We start from the raw sequence: 16,190 nt of genomic DNA, 5'->3' as shown, positions 1-16,190 counted from the left end.
CTCACAAATACAGGAATCTTCAGACGATAAACCTCCACACCGTCCCCTAGTATCCGGAATTATAGCTCTCTTAACAATAACAGTACTAAGATTGGTCAGACACTCCCCTGATTGGCATTGCACTCTTCCTGACTCCATTCCATCAGCACTGCCATCAGCTCCCATCTCCTCAATTGGTCCCTCGTCACAGAAACCGGATATCCCTGAGCCAACCAGAATGGTGAAAACTGGAAAAGAATATGAAAATGAACACAGCAGGCCAGTCCATTGTCACAACAAAGACCTGCAGATTTCTTTTAGTTCAGGTATCTCACTACAACCTTTTCAATCCTCCCGGAACAAGCTCACGATAGACAGGTCCACACTATCAGCCTTGTCTCCGACTTGTTTCTCCACTGGTTGATTGACCTTTTTGCAATGAGTAGAATGGACCCAGGTATCTCTCTCAGCCACCTTCAAAGATGAAGTACTTGTCAGCAGCACCTGGTACGGACCTTCCCACCGATCAGTTAAACAACCTGAACGCAAGAAATTTCTGATCATAACATATTCTCCTGGTTCAACATCATGACAGATATTTGTAGGCACATCATTGGACAACAATTTCAGTTTCTGCTGCTGTTGTTTTAACTGCTTACTTATTGATATAAGATACCTTACAGTTACCTCGTTGTTACCCTTCAAGTCTTCCTGTGGACTTATAATCAAATGAGGTTGTCTACCGAACAGTATTTCAAAGGGGGACAGATTTAGAGGGGGTCTAGGAGTGGTCCTTATACTATGTAGAACCAATAGTAACGCTTCTGGCCATCCTAGTGGAGTCTCTGCCATGATTTTACTTAACTTATTTTTAATAGTCCCGTTCATCCTCTCTACCTTGGCGCTGGCTTGCGGTCGGTAGGGGGTGTGAAGTCGGCTATTAATACCCATCAGCTTACACTTATTTTGAAAAACATCACCTGTGAAATGAGTACCCCTGTCACTCTCGATGATTTTAGGGATACCGTACCTGCCTACAAATTCCTGAACTATTTTCTTGGCAGTAAATGCAGCCGTATTAGTGGCCGCTGGGTAGGCCTCAACCCAGTTGGAAAATACATCAGTGCACACTAATACATACTTAAGGTTCCTGCAGGGTGGTAATTGGATGAAATCAATTTGTATTACGTGGAAAGGTCCATCAGTCGGTGGAATGTGGGATGGTTCGGTAGGGATCACTTTCCCTATGTTCTTCCTCAAGCAGGTCAGACTGGAAATTGCTCTCTTTTCTGCTTGGGAAGAAAAACCTGGTGCGCACCAGTATGCCCTCACCAATTTACACATACCTTGTTTTCCCAGATGAGTCAGACCGTGGGCTGCCTCAGCCAGGCTGGGGTAATATGCTTTGGGGGCTACTGGCTTACCTTGTCCGTCCCTCCAGAGCCCAGAGGACTCTTGCCCACATCCCTTGGATTTCCAGATGGTCTTTTCCTGAGTTGAACACAAATTTTGCATCTCAATTAATTTCAGCATGTCAATTGTTTGAAAAGACATAGGCCCTGATTCAGAGCCGGACACTCTGACCAGAGCGCTCGCTCTGAATCAGGGCCCACCTCCATTAAAATGGAGCGTCCTCCTGGATGCTCGTATAGCTGTGGGTCACCACCCACAGCATATACGAGCGTCCAACAAGATGGTCGCGATGGTCTTGACCATCGCGACCATCGGACTTGCGAGTGAAACCCTGTGGTCGGGTTTCACAACCGCAAGGCCAGGAGTGATTTTGGCTCTATCAGAGCCAAAATCACTCCCACTGACATCACTAGTGATTTCAGTGGGGCCGGCTTCAGACGGTAGGCGTTCCTATAGGAACGCCTCCGTCTGGCAGGCACGCCCCCGGAACGCTGACCAAAGGGGGCGTGCTGTCAATCAACATCGACAGCACGCCCCCTTTGGTGCGAGACCCGGAGCGATGGAAAGTCCTTCGCTCGCCGGGTCTCGCGCATGCGCATGACGGAGCTCCCTCCGTCGTGCGCATGCGCAGTGGGGACCATCGACCCACTTGCGAGCGTACTGCCGCTCGCGAGTGGGTCTGAATGACCCCCATAATTTGTTCAGTTGGAGAAAACATTTTTAACCCTGCTGCCCATTTTGCAGTTTCATCGGCTCTGTTGTTGCCCTGTGACACCGGATCATCCTCACATGTATGGGCTTTACACTTAATTACTGCCACCGCTTTGGGCAGTTGGATTGCTTCTAAAAGGTGTTTTATGTGTCGGGAATGTGCAATTGGTCTGCCTGCTGCTGTCATAAAATTTCTCAGACGCCATAGAGCCCCGAAATCGTGCACCACCCCGAACGCATACCTAGAGTCAGTGTAAATGTTAGCAGACTTGCCTGCTGCCAATTCACACGCTCTTGTTAGTGCTACTAACTCTGCCACCTGGGCTGAGTGAGGAGGACCAAGAGGTTCAGCTTCTATGATGTCTGTGTCATTTACAACAGCATAACCTGTACATAACTCACCTGTGTCTGTTTGTCTATGACAACTCCCATCCGTGTAAAAAGTCACATCTACATTCTCGAAAGGTGTGTCACGTATGTCAGGTCTAGCAGTAAAGGTCTGATTTAGATATTCCATACAATCATGTGCATCATTATGTCCGCTGAACTCACCTCCCGCCAGCAACTCGTCCCCTTCCACCCTTTGTACATCATGTTGTACATATGGTAAATACATTGCTGGATTCAGCGTACTACAACGTTTAACAGTGATGTTTGCAGGTGCAATTAGAGCTAGTTCCCGTCTCCTAGCCGAGGAGACGTGTCTGGTTTGAGCAGAGTTCAGCAGAGCAGATACAGCGTGGGGAGTGTAGACAATCATATCATGACCCAATACTACGTCCTCACTTTTACTCACCAATAGAGCAGTAGCTGCTACACTTCTCAAACAGGTGGGGAGTGATCTTGCTACAGTGTCCAATTGGGCACTGTAGTATGCTACGGGCCTACTGGCATCACCATGTTTTTGTGTGAGGACACCTGCAGCACAACCATCGGCTTCTGTACAATACAAATCAAAAGGTTTTTCATAATCAGGTATTCCCAATGTAGGTGCTTTTATCAGACTATCCTTAAGATTAAGGAAAGCCTGCTCTGATTCCTCTGTGTGTATGACACGATCGGGCTTTGAGGAAGAGACTAATTCCTGTAAAGGCACATTCTACAGTATCCACACATTCCCAAGAAGGTATGAATTTGCTGTTGATTCTGCGGCAGTGCCAGGTTCTGTATGGCCTGTATTCTGTCATTTGTGAGATGTCGTAACCCCTGAGTTAGGCAGTGTCCCAAATATTTTACTCTGGATTGGCACGGCTGTAGTTTGTCCTTAGCAACCTTGTGAACTGTATGCGAGAGATGAAGTAACAAAAGTTTAGTATCATTCAAACATGACATAAACGAATCAGAACATAGCAGTAAATCGTCCACATATTGAATTAGAACAGATCCATTGGCAGGTTGAAAAGATTGTAAGCAGTCGTGCAAGGCCTGGGAGAAGATACTGGGGCTGTCTATGAAACCTTGGGGTAACCGTGTCCATATGTATTGTACACCTCTGTATGTAAATGCGAATAAATATTGACAGTCAGGGTGGAGAGGCACAGAGAAGAAAGCAGAACAGAGGTCAATGACAGTGAAATGGGTTGCGTTTGGAGGGATCTGCATAAGAATGACAGCTGGATTTGGCACTATGGGGAATTGGATCTCTACTACCTTATTAACACCTCTAAGGTCTTGTACCAGCCTATAACCCCTCCCACCACTCTTTTTCACTGGGAAGATGGGACTGTTGGCTACACTAGCTGTACGAACTAAAATTATCTGTTGCAATAATTGCTCAATTATTGGAATAACCCCTAATTCTACCTCCTGTTTTAGTGGGTACTGGGGAATTTTTGGAGCTTGCCTACCGCCTTTTAAATTCACCATTACGGGGCTTACGTTTGCCATTAATCCAGTGTCCTGTCCATCCTTAGTCCAAAAGAGAATCTGGAATTTGGGACAACATTTGATCTACCTGAGATGGATTTTCATTTAAACTGGTAGAGTGATACATTATCCTTTTGGGGAGTGTCCAACATATCCCGCACCTCGTTCGCGCAACTCTCTCAGGGGTATCTAGAAAACACCATCAGGGGTGCAATATATGACACATCCCATCTTACATAACAAATCTCTACCCAGCAGGTTAGTAGGAGCCGCAGCAGCCAGAAGGAAAGAATGCCTGGTATACAACGGTCCGATAGTAACCCCTGCGGATTTTGTTAAAGGATATTGTTCCACTTTACCTGTTACACCCATTGTTGGTACTGTCTCGTTGGTCACTTGTAAATTAACGGGAGATTTTATCACTGACCTGGTCGCCCCTGTGACTACAAGAAAAGGATATTTAGTACCAGCTACATCAACCATCATGACCTGTTCTTCCCTAGTACTTCCCGTTAACCTGACTATCTGTAGACTACAGGTATGACCTGACCCCTAGTGTTGGCTCCCACTCTCCAATAAAGCATTAACGGCTACTATTGGAGCTGGTGCCTGTTGGACATTTGCTGGTCTCTGTGCATATCCCTTATGGGGATATGCAGGTTTTCCCTGATTTGGGGGTCCTACCCATTTTGCTCTGCAGTTTCTACTTACATGTCCTGGCTGGTTACAATTAAAACATGTTCGTGGATCGGATGAAGACACGGGTTGTTGTGAGGTTTGAGCAGGGGGAAAAGGTAATGGATATGGGTAGGGATATGGAGGATAAGGGTATTGTGGGGGGTATGAAGTTTGTGAGTAGCATGGGACCTGTGGTTGTGTAGGGTTAGTGGAATAGAGCTGTGTTTGCTGTTGCGTGGGATTAGTGAGGGCATATAACTGTTCAGGTGCAAGTGTGTCTGTTGGCTGTGATGTGACCGTCATTCCTTCCAGAGCTTTGATACTGACAGCCATTCGTTTTTCGCACTGGGTCTCTCTCTTCTTTGAGATGTTTTTATCATGTTCTATGGCAGATTCTATGAGTGTATCTATTGTGACTCCCCAGACTGCGAGGTCTGAACCCGGGTCTTTAGGTTCTCTTTAAGACTGTCCATGAGTATGTGACTATCATTCTCCTGTGGTGAGTGCTATCTTTATTATCCTCTAACCCAGTGTACTGGGTCATAGCCTGCAGAGCCCGGTCGCAATAATCTTCTGCAGATTCACTCTCCTTTTGCTTTATGGTGAAAATTTTGTTCCAGTTAACTACTACTGAGAAATATATACCCAATTGAGTTACAATGCGGGAAATGTTACCTTGGTTTACTTGGTCTGTTAAGGGAACGTCACCATCCAATACACAATCCGTGATAAATTTTGGCACGTCAGTATTGTGTGGTAGACAGGCCCTTAACACCATACGCCAATCTTTATTAGTTGGTTCATGAGAACTACCCAGATTCCTCAAAAATCTTTGACATTTGGCTAGTTCCTTTTTGGGATCGGAGAAATCATTTATGATGGAATTTAGTTCTGCTGTTGTCCAAGGACAAGGCATTACCACTTCCCTCGTGGGCACTACATCGTTCGCATCTGCATTTCCATTCGGAACGGTTATTGTCCGAATGGGATGCAGACCGACAGTGCTGCTACCTTTTGACCTTGTTAGCTGGCTGGGGGTTTATTCTGTTGCTGCTACGTATGGTATTAACAACTTCCTCCACGAGTGCAGAGGGTGTTAACACTTCCCTTGCTCTTACCGATGAAGATGGCGGCACCACTCGTGATTGTTGTGGTGCAGCATCTATCATCTGTACAGCATGGGAAATGGCAGACATTACAATAGGCTCATCATCCACATCATGAACATTTTCTTTATGGTTGCTTAAGAGAGGGTATAAATTGCTTGTTACATTTTTATGGGTATTTTTGATAACTGTACTTGCACCTCCATCCACATAAGGTGGAGGTGGTGCGCGTGAACTGCCGACAATACTTTCCACAACGCTACCTTGCTGCACGTGCTCGCCCGCATTGCAATTTAGCGTCGCGGATGTACTCTCTGGCAACGCGCTGGCAACGCTAGTTTGCGTCGCTTGCGCATTTTTAAGCCACGCATCCCCTTCATGCTGCCACAACTTTAAACATTCATAATATTTTACCTTTTTCTCTCGGGAGCGCATCAGACTGATGTGGTCCCGGACATTATTTAATACATCTTTATCAAAATTACCAATTCTGGGAAACGGTCTAACACTCTTCATCGTCATTTTAAACCATACATCACAATACCTTATTGCATAAGTACCGTACTTAGTATGCATAATACGACGGGCCGATCCAAGCGGCGCTTCCATTAGCAGCACATCATTGTCTAACATCTCTATTGTTTGCGTGGCTCCCATTCTGAGACAACTCCTACGTTTTTCAATAAAGATTTAAACTGGTGAAAGGCAGTCAAGATACTTTCACTTACCTGTGGACGATTTAAACGGCAGTGCCCACACACCTGTGAAGATTTGAAGAAGGCTACTCCACACACCCGGATAAGATTTAAGAAGGCAACTTCCACACCTATGGAAGTTTAAGTCGGCTACTTCCACGCACCTCTCTGCAACAAAGACAACATGTACACCTGCTACTGTGTATACAACGGTAAGCTGCTTACCGAGCGGCTAGCACTTAGCCCTTAAAGGTCATACGGTACCTTAAACTTTAGGGAACAAGTTACCCCTACCAACAAATACTCACTGTTACACACTTTTTCCTGCGCAGAAAAATACACTTTAACCCAGATATTGATAACAATTGAAAAATGTAAACCTCAATGGCTTTGTTTAAACACGTGGCAGCACAACCGGAAGTACGTATACGCTATTGTGCGACCAGTCGCATACACAATAATGAGACTACCACACAACTGTATGACAACCATTAGCTGCGTACACAAAAGTGCGTCTTGACTGTGTGTGCAACTGCGACTCAGCCGCGTACTCAATACTGCGGCACCCCTCTAAACATAAGGTTCTATCAACAAAGGAAAACAAATTTTTTTCCTCTCTTGTCCCTGGATTCTAGTCAGCGTCCCTGGCTAACACGAGAACGGGTAGCTATTTCTCAGCACCGAGCGGTTGCAGGTAAGCCCTGCATGTGGCCACTCCACCCTTTGGTGAGATATCGATATCCGTATGTGCCGTGTGAGTAGGTACGTGACTTCACTATGAGCCCCCAACTAAGGATATTGAATTAGAACCTCTATACACTCCTGCCTATACATTCTAATATCCTGTCTATACCTTCTAATATCCTGCCTATAAACCTCTAAGGATGACGCTATTTTGCATACGCAGTCATATAGTAAATAAAGACTCCAGACCTTGAACCTGTGGTTCCAAAGCACAAAGTGATATTTCAAGTAAAAGTACAGTCGGTTACACGCTATGATCTAAGTACAATTTAGCACAAAGAATTATACAGACCCAAGTACAGTTATACATACGCAGCGCTCTGGGCCAGATGTAGGCATCAGCAAGAAGACTCAGACTGGGGTCACAACACACACGTTTATACTCTCACAGAAACAGACAACACAATAGAGAGGCTTGTCGCTGATGCCATTGGTTCCCAAGGAGGATGCATCTGTTGCAGAGCATTTAACAGGTTGATTCAAATAGACACAGTCCAGCCTCTAACAACTGGTTGTCTCTGTTTTCCTGCCTCATGCACATCCTAACAGTTGGTCATATAATGTACATTTCGGTGCTTTAAGTCTCTGCAGGCCATAAGTTGAGAATGCATGTTGCGATCTTCACACTGACGATACCAGAATGCTGTTGAAAGAGTGCAGATCAGTATAATATCAAACATGACTTACTTATCATGTTTTAAAACTTAGCTACCAAATACCGTATATACTCGAGTATAAGCCGAGTTTTTCAGCACATTTTTTGTGCTGAAAAAGCACCCCCTCGGCTTATACTCGAGTCATGCCCGCATGGTACGCTGCTGAGTAGCGTACCATGCGGGCCGCGGTGCAGACTGTGTCACTGTGACACAGCCTGCACCGCGTGTGTAGCGCTGACCGGACGGAGTTCGGTCAGCACTACACACTGCTAAACACACAGCCGCCGTAGCCGGCAGCTATGTGTTTGGTGTAATCAGCAGCCGCTGAGAGTCTGTCAGACTCTCAGCGGCTACTGCTGCTCCCACTGCGGGAGCCATCTTCCGGCTCCCGCAGTGGGTAATGGGAGAGACGTCGTCATGACGACGTCTGTCCCATTATGCAAAGCGGCGGAGGAGCCTGTAGCAGCGTCGGGACCAGGAGCGGGGTTACAGGTAAGTGTTTTTTTTTTTTACATTTCCTTCTACTGGGGGGGGTACTACCAGGGGGGGATATCGCTACTACCAGAGGGGGGGATTAATAATGGGGGAACTACCAGGGGGGGGGATGTTGCTACTGGGGGCACTACCAGGGAGGGGGGGAATACTGGGGGCACTACCAGGGGGGATGTTGCTACTGGGGGCACTACCAGGGGGGGTTAATACTGGGGGCACTACCAGGGGGGGATATTGCTACTGGGGGCACTACCAGGGGGGGGGGATTAATACTGGGGGCACTACCAGGGGGGGATGTTGCTACTGGGGGCACTACCAGGGGGGGTTAATACTGGGGGCACTACCAGGGGGGGATATTGCTACTGGGGGCACTACCAGGGGGGGATATTGCTATTGGGGGCACTACCAGGGGGGATGTTGCTACTGGGGGCACTACCAGGGGGGGGATTAATACTGGGGGCACTACCAGGGGGGGATATTGCTACTGGGGACACTACCAGGGGGGGTATTACTACTGGGGGCACTACCAGGGGGGGATATTACTACTGGGGGCACTACCAGGGGGGGATATTACTACTGGGGGCACTACCAGGGGGGGGGGATTAATACTGGGGGCACTACCAGGGGGGGATTACTACTGGGGACAGTACCAGAGGGGGGGATTACTACCAGTAGCTGCTGCATTTCCCACCCTAGGCTTATACTCGAGTCAATACGTTTTCCCAGTTTTTTGTGGTTAAATTAGGTACCTCGGCTTATATTTGGGTCGACTTATACTCGAGTATATACGGTAACCTTTATTTCACAGCAATTATAATAAATGAACAAACTTGAATCTTATACTTTAAAGCTTATGAGACCTTTTATGTGAATATGTACTGTGTAAGTATTTGGGGTTTGATATAAAGACGCTAGTTAACTTGGGGCAGATGCGTGCGCATGAAGCTAACAAACAGAGTTTTCATACAGGATCTTATGCATTCGCTAATATGCGACTAGTTAACAGCGCAATTGTGCGTATTTATGTGTGTATGAGAAATGGTGTAAGATGCAATCGCATGATGCTAATAGTAACATCGCCATATGTACTTAAGTGTGAGTTTAGCTAAAATGGCACTGGGCGGCCATTCGCAAAATGGCGTTTTGCGATCTGATTTACAAGATGGCGTCTTGCGGCCAGTCGCAAGATGGCGTCGTTACGACCTAATTTTAAGCTGGTCTTGTCTCAGCCAATTATCTAGCTTCGACAGAAACATAAATGAATTTCATTTCTGTACACAAACTTTGCTTGAGCCACAAAATTGTTGAAAATATTGTATAAAATGACCTGCAGGCTGTGTGTAAGTCGTATATAACACATAAATGCATTTTGTGTGTATATTGGGGTCCCATTCCCAAGAGATTTCATTATGATATGCAATTATTCCAAAATACGAAATATTCCGTTATGCAAAATACCCCTGGTCCCAAGCATTTTGGATATGGGACACTCAACCTGCATATATTGCACCATTTTTTTTATGAATAGATATACATAACAATTAATACCATATTGATGCAAATGTTATATTAAGAAAAAATAGAGTATTGAACAATGTTGACATAACTGGCAACATTGAACATTCTGGTGTCGCCATTATGAATGTTGACTTTGTAAATTTCAACATGATGACTACATCCTGCTGGGGTGACCTGCTTATTTCACAGTTACAGTACCTAGGACAATGTGATGCCAAAGCGAATCAGGGAATCACAGAAATAAATAGTATATCTACAGTTCAGACTTTGTCATAGCAGATTACTGGTGTGGTATAATAGATGTACATGAAAAAGGTCGACAATGTTTAGATGGACACCAGGGGTCAAATGTAATAGGGTGAGAGTTTATAAAATATGAGAGTTTAGCAGTAAAACACTCACACTAATACATCGAGTTGTATTTTCAGTACAGGAAACACCTGGATGAGAGTTTAAATCTTGAGAGTTATTTGAGTCTGAAAAACATGCAAGTTTGCATGTTCTGTGACTTTGTATCATTGGTGGAGTTTAAAAATGTGAGAGTTTTCTCTCACATTTTCTAAACTCTCACCCTATTACATTTGGCCCCAGATGTTAGACAGACAAAAGGTTGACACACTAAAAGTTGACATGGAAGAAGGTCGACAGGTTCAAAAGATCGACGTGAAAAATGGTCGACACACAAATGGTCGACAAGTTTTTTTCTTCCTTTTTTTACCCTAATCTTTACCCTAGCCCTAACCCTCCCTTGGTGCCTAACCCTAACCCTCCCTCCTAACCCTAACTGTCCCTTCTAGTGCCTAAACCTAACCCTCCGGTAAGTGCCTAACCCTAAAAAAAACAAAAACCTGTGTTGACCATTTGTACATGTCAACCTTTTGTGCCTGTCAACCTATTGTCTGTCTAACATCTGGTGTCTATCTAGATATTGTCGACCTTTTTCATGTAAATCTATATTCCGGATACCACAGATTAGTAACTATTCTGTAACAAGCACTGATCTTTATACCCTAGCTGAGTGACATCACAGATGCTATTCATAATGTAAGTCATAAGCTCAGTCATGTAATTGTCACCCTACCTGCATTTTATATATGAAAGGATAATTATCTGCTTTTGATATTTTAATTGGCTCTAACAATTTCTGTTTTTAGATATAAGTGAATAATCCTACCACATCAGTGACTATTATAAAGCTACATAATTGTTTCTGACATTTTGTACTAGTAACAAAGTTCTTATCTTGCCTCTCAAATTCTAATTCTGTAGTACCCCTTTTATACCGCAGCTAAAACCCGGGTTATTGCCGGGTTAACCTGGGTTGCTGCTCGGTGTAAAAGGGGCCAGAGACGGATTTCCAGGTCGAGTGACCCTGCAATCCAACTCGGGTAGCTTGCAGGGTTTAACACAGGAACGACCCGTGTAAACTGGCAACCAGGTCATTCGACCCGGTTCTGTTTACAGCATGGGGAGATACGGATTTCCTGGTGCTTGGAGATATTGTCATCTACAAGCATTGGCAGAAGAGTTCCACTGCACACGGGTTCAGGGTGAATGGCGCCGACCCGGGAATAACCCAGTCTGCCCTGGGTCTGACCCAGTTTGGAACCATGTTCAAAATGGTATACAATCGGGAAACCGGCTGCCTTAATACCGACAGCTGGCTTCCCGACTGTCATATCCCGGCGATGGTGAAATGCCGGGCATCTAGATGTAGATGCCTGTCATTTCCCCGACGCGGCGCCTGGCATCCCGATCGAAGTGATGCCGGGTGCCGCGAGCGGACAGCCGCAGGGGGGGGGGGTTAGGTTTAGGGCACCCGGGGGGGACTTAGAGTTAGCCCCCCCCCCACTCCCGGAGTGGGTTAGGGTTAGGCTAGGGGGAGGGAAGGTTAGGGATAGGCACCCCCGGGGGGACTTAGGGTTAGGCAGCGGGGAATGGGGGGGTTCGGTTTAGGCACTTGGGGGGGAGGTTAGGGTTAGGCACCCCTAAGGAGGGTTAGTTTTAGGGGGATAGGTTAGGTTAGTTTATACTTACCTTAGCGACGATCGTGATTTCCAGCGCTGTCGGGCTCCCACTGCCGGGAACTCTGCCTTTGTCGGCCAGGCGCTGCTGGGAATCAAACCGATTCCATTCAAAATACCTGTTCAGACTCGGTACTTAAGTGTAAAACGGGTATAAGAAACTCTCTGAGCCTGCAATTTGTCTCATTGGCAATGGGGAAATACAGCTGGCCACTGTTAATGTGAGGAACAACAAATAGTGAGCTGTATACTTCTGCACTTAAAATCTATCTGTCTGTCTGTCTGTCTGTCTATCTATCTATCTATCTATCTATCTATCTATCTATCTATCTATCTATCTATCTTGTGGTAGTGGCAGATTGGTTCCAATTTTCCTGTGCCTCTGTACTGAGTGACATCGCAGTGAATTTCACTGCTCGTAGCCATCCCCATTGGAAGGAATATCCTGGCCGCCCCCTCCACCATGACCCCAGCTTACCCTGCACTGGAGACAAGCATTGAAGTCTCTTAGCCTCTCCCTCTCCTACTGGAGCCTGCCAAACAATAAGCAAGATGCCGGGTGGAGGGGTTCAGTTCCCACCCACCTCCCCGGTCTGCACTCTCCCTCCATGGCTACCTCATAATGCTGCCCGGCATTAAAAAAATTCTGGGGAGGACACTACGTCACGGCTTCGTCCCTCCTCGACACCCCCACCCTTACTTACTTGGCGGCCAGTCCATCTTTCAAAAGTCTATCTGATCTCCCTTTCAATGGGAGCCATTGGGCCTTGCGCCCAGGCTTCCACTACTTGTGCACTGAGGAGATGGAACAGACCTTCCGCAGATATTATACAGTATGGATGTGTGTGCAAATAATCTCTCAAATATCGACAGACTGTTTAACTAACCAGCATGTTATATTAGTCTTTGCCTCTGAGTGGCGCACAGCTCCATCCTGTGGTAGTCAAATGACCACCAGCTTCTCTTTCCTCTGCAGTGCTTTTGTTGCCAGACATTACAACGGGTTCTCCACTATTAGAACTCACAAGGACAGTGACCTGGTAATGTGCTATTACAGCAGTCACAATCACAAAATCCTGGTCATGACATCATGGGTTTCCAGCAAATAGAGGGCCGCCACCCTCACTGCCATTATAGCACAGTATACAGTCAGGGCCGTAACTAGGGTGATGCGACCTGTGCCATGGCACAGGGCACCGCAGGGCAGGGGGCGCTGTTTGGGCCTGTCAATTTCCTGTTTATTATCATTTTCACTTGTAGCGTCCTCTTCTTTTATCCCCAGCATCTCCAGGCCTCCCCTATCTCTTCCCTGGCCCTTCCCCATGAGGCCATGGTCTTTTTTCAGGTGCACTATCTTATGTCCTTATTTAAAAAAGGGGGGGCACCAATGCTCTCTGTGGCACAGGGCACCGAAAAGTCTAGCTACAGCTCTGTATACAGTACCACAACACTAAGCTCTAATTGCAGAGCATCAGTTGTAGTGATTCTCAGCAAATGCATTACAGTAAGTTGTAACAGACCATCTTAAAAATGAAAAAGGAAGTGACTGACAAAATCGACAATGTACTATGTCTCTATCTTTTTTTTTTTTAAAGTATATCATTTTTTTAGATATTGCATCTACTGTATAAATCTAGTTGTGATAGGCATATAATATTTAACAATGGACTCTGCAAGAGATTTCATTGGTATGATGATATTTAGTTTTAATGTTTGCAACCTTTCTAATTATCATGTGATTGATGAAAGTGAATGTTTTGGAGCCTTGCCTTAGAAATGGGCACTACTTTGGTGTATCATGTTGCCAGTGCTGTAGGTTTCAGCATTATATCAGTGTTCTGTTTTCATGCAGGTTGAGTATGAGCACAGCTGAAGACGAGTCTGGAACAGTGAAAGTACAAACCACCAGGAACTCTCTAACACTCACACAGGACCTTGATGGAAACTTAATCCTCCATTGTCCTCAAAATGGTACCATAAATTACTTTACAGCATCTTAACAGTGCTTAAAATAGACAATGTACATGGAACACTCGGGTAAATAAGAAAAAGTCTATTCAAAGTAATGGCTTCCATAACATGACTCAACTATACTTGGTCATGGGTCACAAGCACCAGTATTTTGCATGATATTCATTTGTTATTTTAAGTAAAAATTATCAGCAAACTGCAGCATTGCGCTGGTGTCGGCTCTAGACCACAATTCTTCAACATCAATTTGAGATGTACAATCAGATAGAAAATCAGCATTTGACTGGTTGGCTGCTGCTCTGCCCTTTATGGAGGCCCTAATTGAAATATATCCAAGTTGCCCAATGTTTACCCAGTGTTTCCATTTTCCTCTCCATAATGTTTGTCTTGTATTTAGTTGTATACGTTTACAATTATATTAACACATACTGCCAAGTACAAATGTTTACATTTGCCTGTGTTATAAAACTATTCTGTGATGACTTCCACACCAGTGTCAAAATACATTACTCATGTGTGTATATATATATATATATATAAAAAAAAAAGTTATTACACTTTTTGTCTAGCAAAGTAATACAGGTAAACCCCTTCATAACTAAAACAACTTTCTTATGCAGTTTTCCCTCCTGCTTACACTGTGGTAGACATAGTAAAGTAAATAGAGACTGTAATAGGTTTCTCCTACTGTATATTTAACACTAATTGATTCACTGTAAACTATATCTAACAGTAACCATAGCTCAGCTAGTGCTACACCCAGTTCAACATTCACATTCCTTCTATTTTACCCATATACCAAGTGGAAGAAGATACTATGTTCAGATGAGATAATGGATAAACATTTTGACATGTAGCTTAACACTGAGTATCTTCAACACTACACCTGTACAGTGAAACATGCTGGTGGGAGTATAATGCTAAGGGGGATGTTTCTCTACTTTAGAGACTATAACTAGCAAGGGTTTATTTACAAACATTATATGTACTTGCAAATGTGTGCCAAATTATAGTAACCAATCAGATATTTGCTTTTATTATTCAACTTGCAGTAGCCAGGTTAAAAGCTCACTTCAAATTAGTTGGGGTTTAGTTCAAGCTTTGCACTTACGAGAATATGCAGTGTTAGTAAATGAGCAAAATAAAGAGCAAAATGGATGGCAGCTGAAGAAAAAAAACACATCTTGGAGTAGAAACTGCTGCAGTCTACAAAAGACCTAGGACTAGAGAAAAGATTTAAGTTAAGAGAATAAGTAAAGCACTGCTGCTTACCACTGGTATCCATGGACCCTGAATGAAATCGAGTAATAAGTGAAACCTGCAGTGTCCTGATGTGCAGGGCTGATGGAGACTAATTAGGCTTCTGGCTCTAAATACAGATAAATGTGCTTCTAACAAGTAAAAAAGTTGGTGAATAATTTTGTTTTGTAATTAATTAGAACAGTTTTTTAATTAAGCATTACAGATTGTTTTGTGGGGTTTTTATATTGTAGAGAATTTTCATATCCATCCAGTTTGAGTCTGTGAAGTATGAAAATTTGTAAAATGCATAAGGGTGTGAATGCTTTTTAAAAATGATGTAAAGTAATTGTTGGATAGGAGAACTAAGGGCCTGATTCAGAGCCGCTCGTAAGCGGCCGTTCGTTCGTTCCGAGCGATTTGCACAACTGCGGATCGTAATACGCATGCGCGAACCAGTCAATGCTGCCGAAATTCGTTTGTTCGCTAAATAGCGAATGCCTGCTATTTTGAGTGACATGAGGGTGGGTGGTAACAGGGGAAGGTGCTTGAAAACGGGGAGTGGAGATGAGAACGCAGGCGTGCTTAAAGGTCAAAACGGGCGTTTTATGGGTGTGCATAATTAATACAGCAGCGTCATTGACCACGTCACTGGGTTATTTTATAGTTAGAACTGCTCGCAAGATTGTGGTAGGAAAAACCAACCACAAGAATAGCGAACAGTTCATACGCTGATCGATGTACTCGATTAATCTAATAAATAGGGGACATGACGTAGGATGCGAGCGGCCAGGGGGCGTAGTTTTCCAAAAAACGACCGCAAGTTTTGTTCGCTCATTCAGACCTAGAGGCGTGAACAAACCGCAAAGAGCGAACGGTTCATTTGAATAGCCACCCCTTTTTTCTCAACGAGCGAGCGCAAATAGTGTCCGGCTCTGAATCAGGGCCTAAGCGTTGCACAGGAGAACTAAGATTCCCCTACCAAAGCTCATGGGTTTGTGAAAGATTATAAATTTGCTTGGCTAATCAGCTAGGACATTCATACCATGCTAAGTACAGAGTAGGCACACTGATACACCAAGCTTTGCATAGCAATGC

At 44.7% G+C, this 16,190-nt stretch overlaps 1 protein-coding gene across 3 annotated transcripts in view; it reads left to right on the top strand.

The window, feature by feature from the left end:
• The window catches only part of DMTF1 (cyclin D binding myb like transcription factor 1), an 89,968-nt gene that overhangs the window by 15,186 nt on the left and 58,592 nt on the right, over positions 1 to 16,190 (top strand). For all 3 annotated transcript variants that reach the window (XM_088468788.1, XM_088468790.1, XM_088468789.1), the window contains one exon: positions 13,735 to 13,853. In XM_088468788.1, coding sequence (XP_088324914.1) covers positions 13,742 to 13,853 — 112 coding nt within the window. In that variant the 5' untranslated portion in view covers positions 13,735 to 13,741. The remainder of the gene's footprint in view (positions 1 to 13,734; positions 13,854 to 16,190) is intronic.

This window comes from Taudactylus pleione, unplaced genomic scaffold (genome assembly GCF_031769625.1).
Source record: "Taudactylus pleione unplaced genomic scaffold, aTauple2 ptg000086l, whole genome shotgun sequence".
NCBI lineage: Eukaryota > Metazoa > Chordata > Amphibia > Anura > Myobatrachidae > Taudactylus > Taudactylus pleione.
Note: the sequence above shows the minus strand (reverse complement) of the source record. Positions and strands in the feature narration are given on the sequence as shown.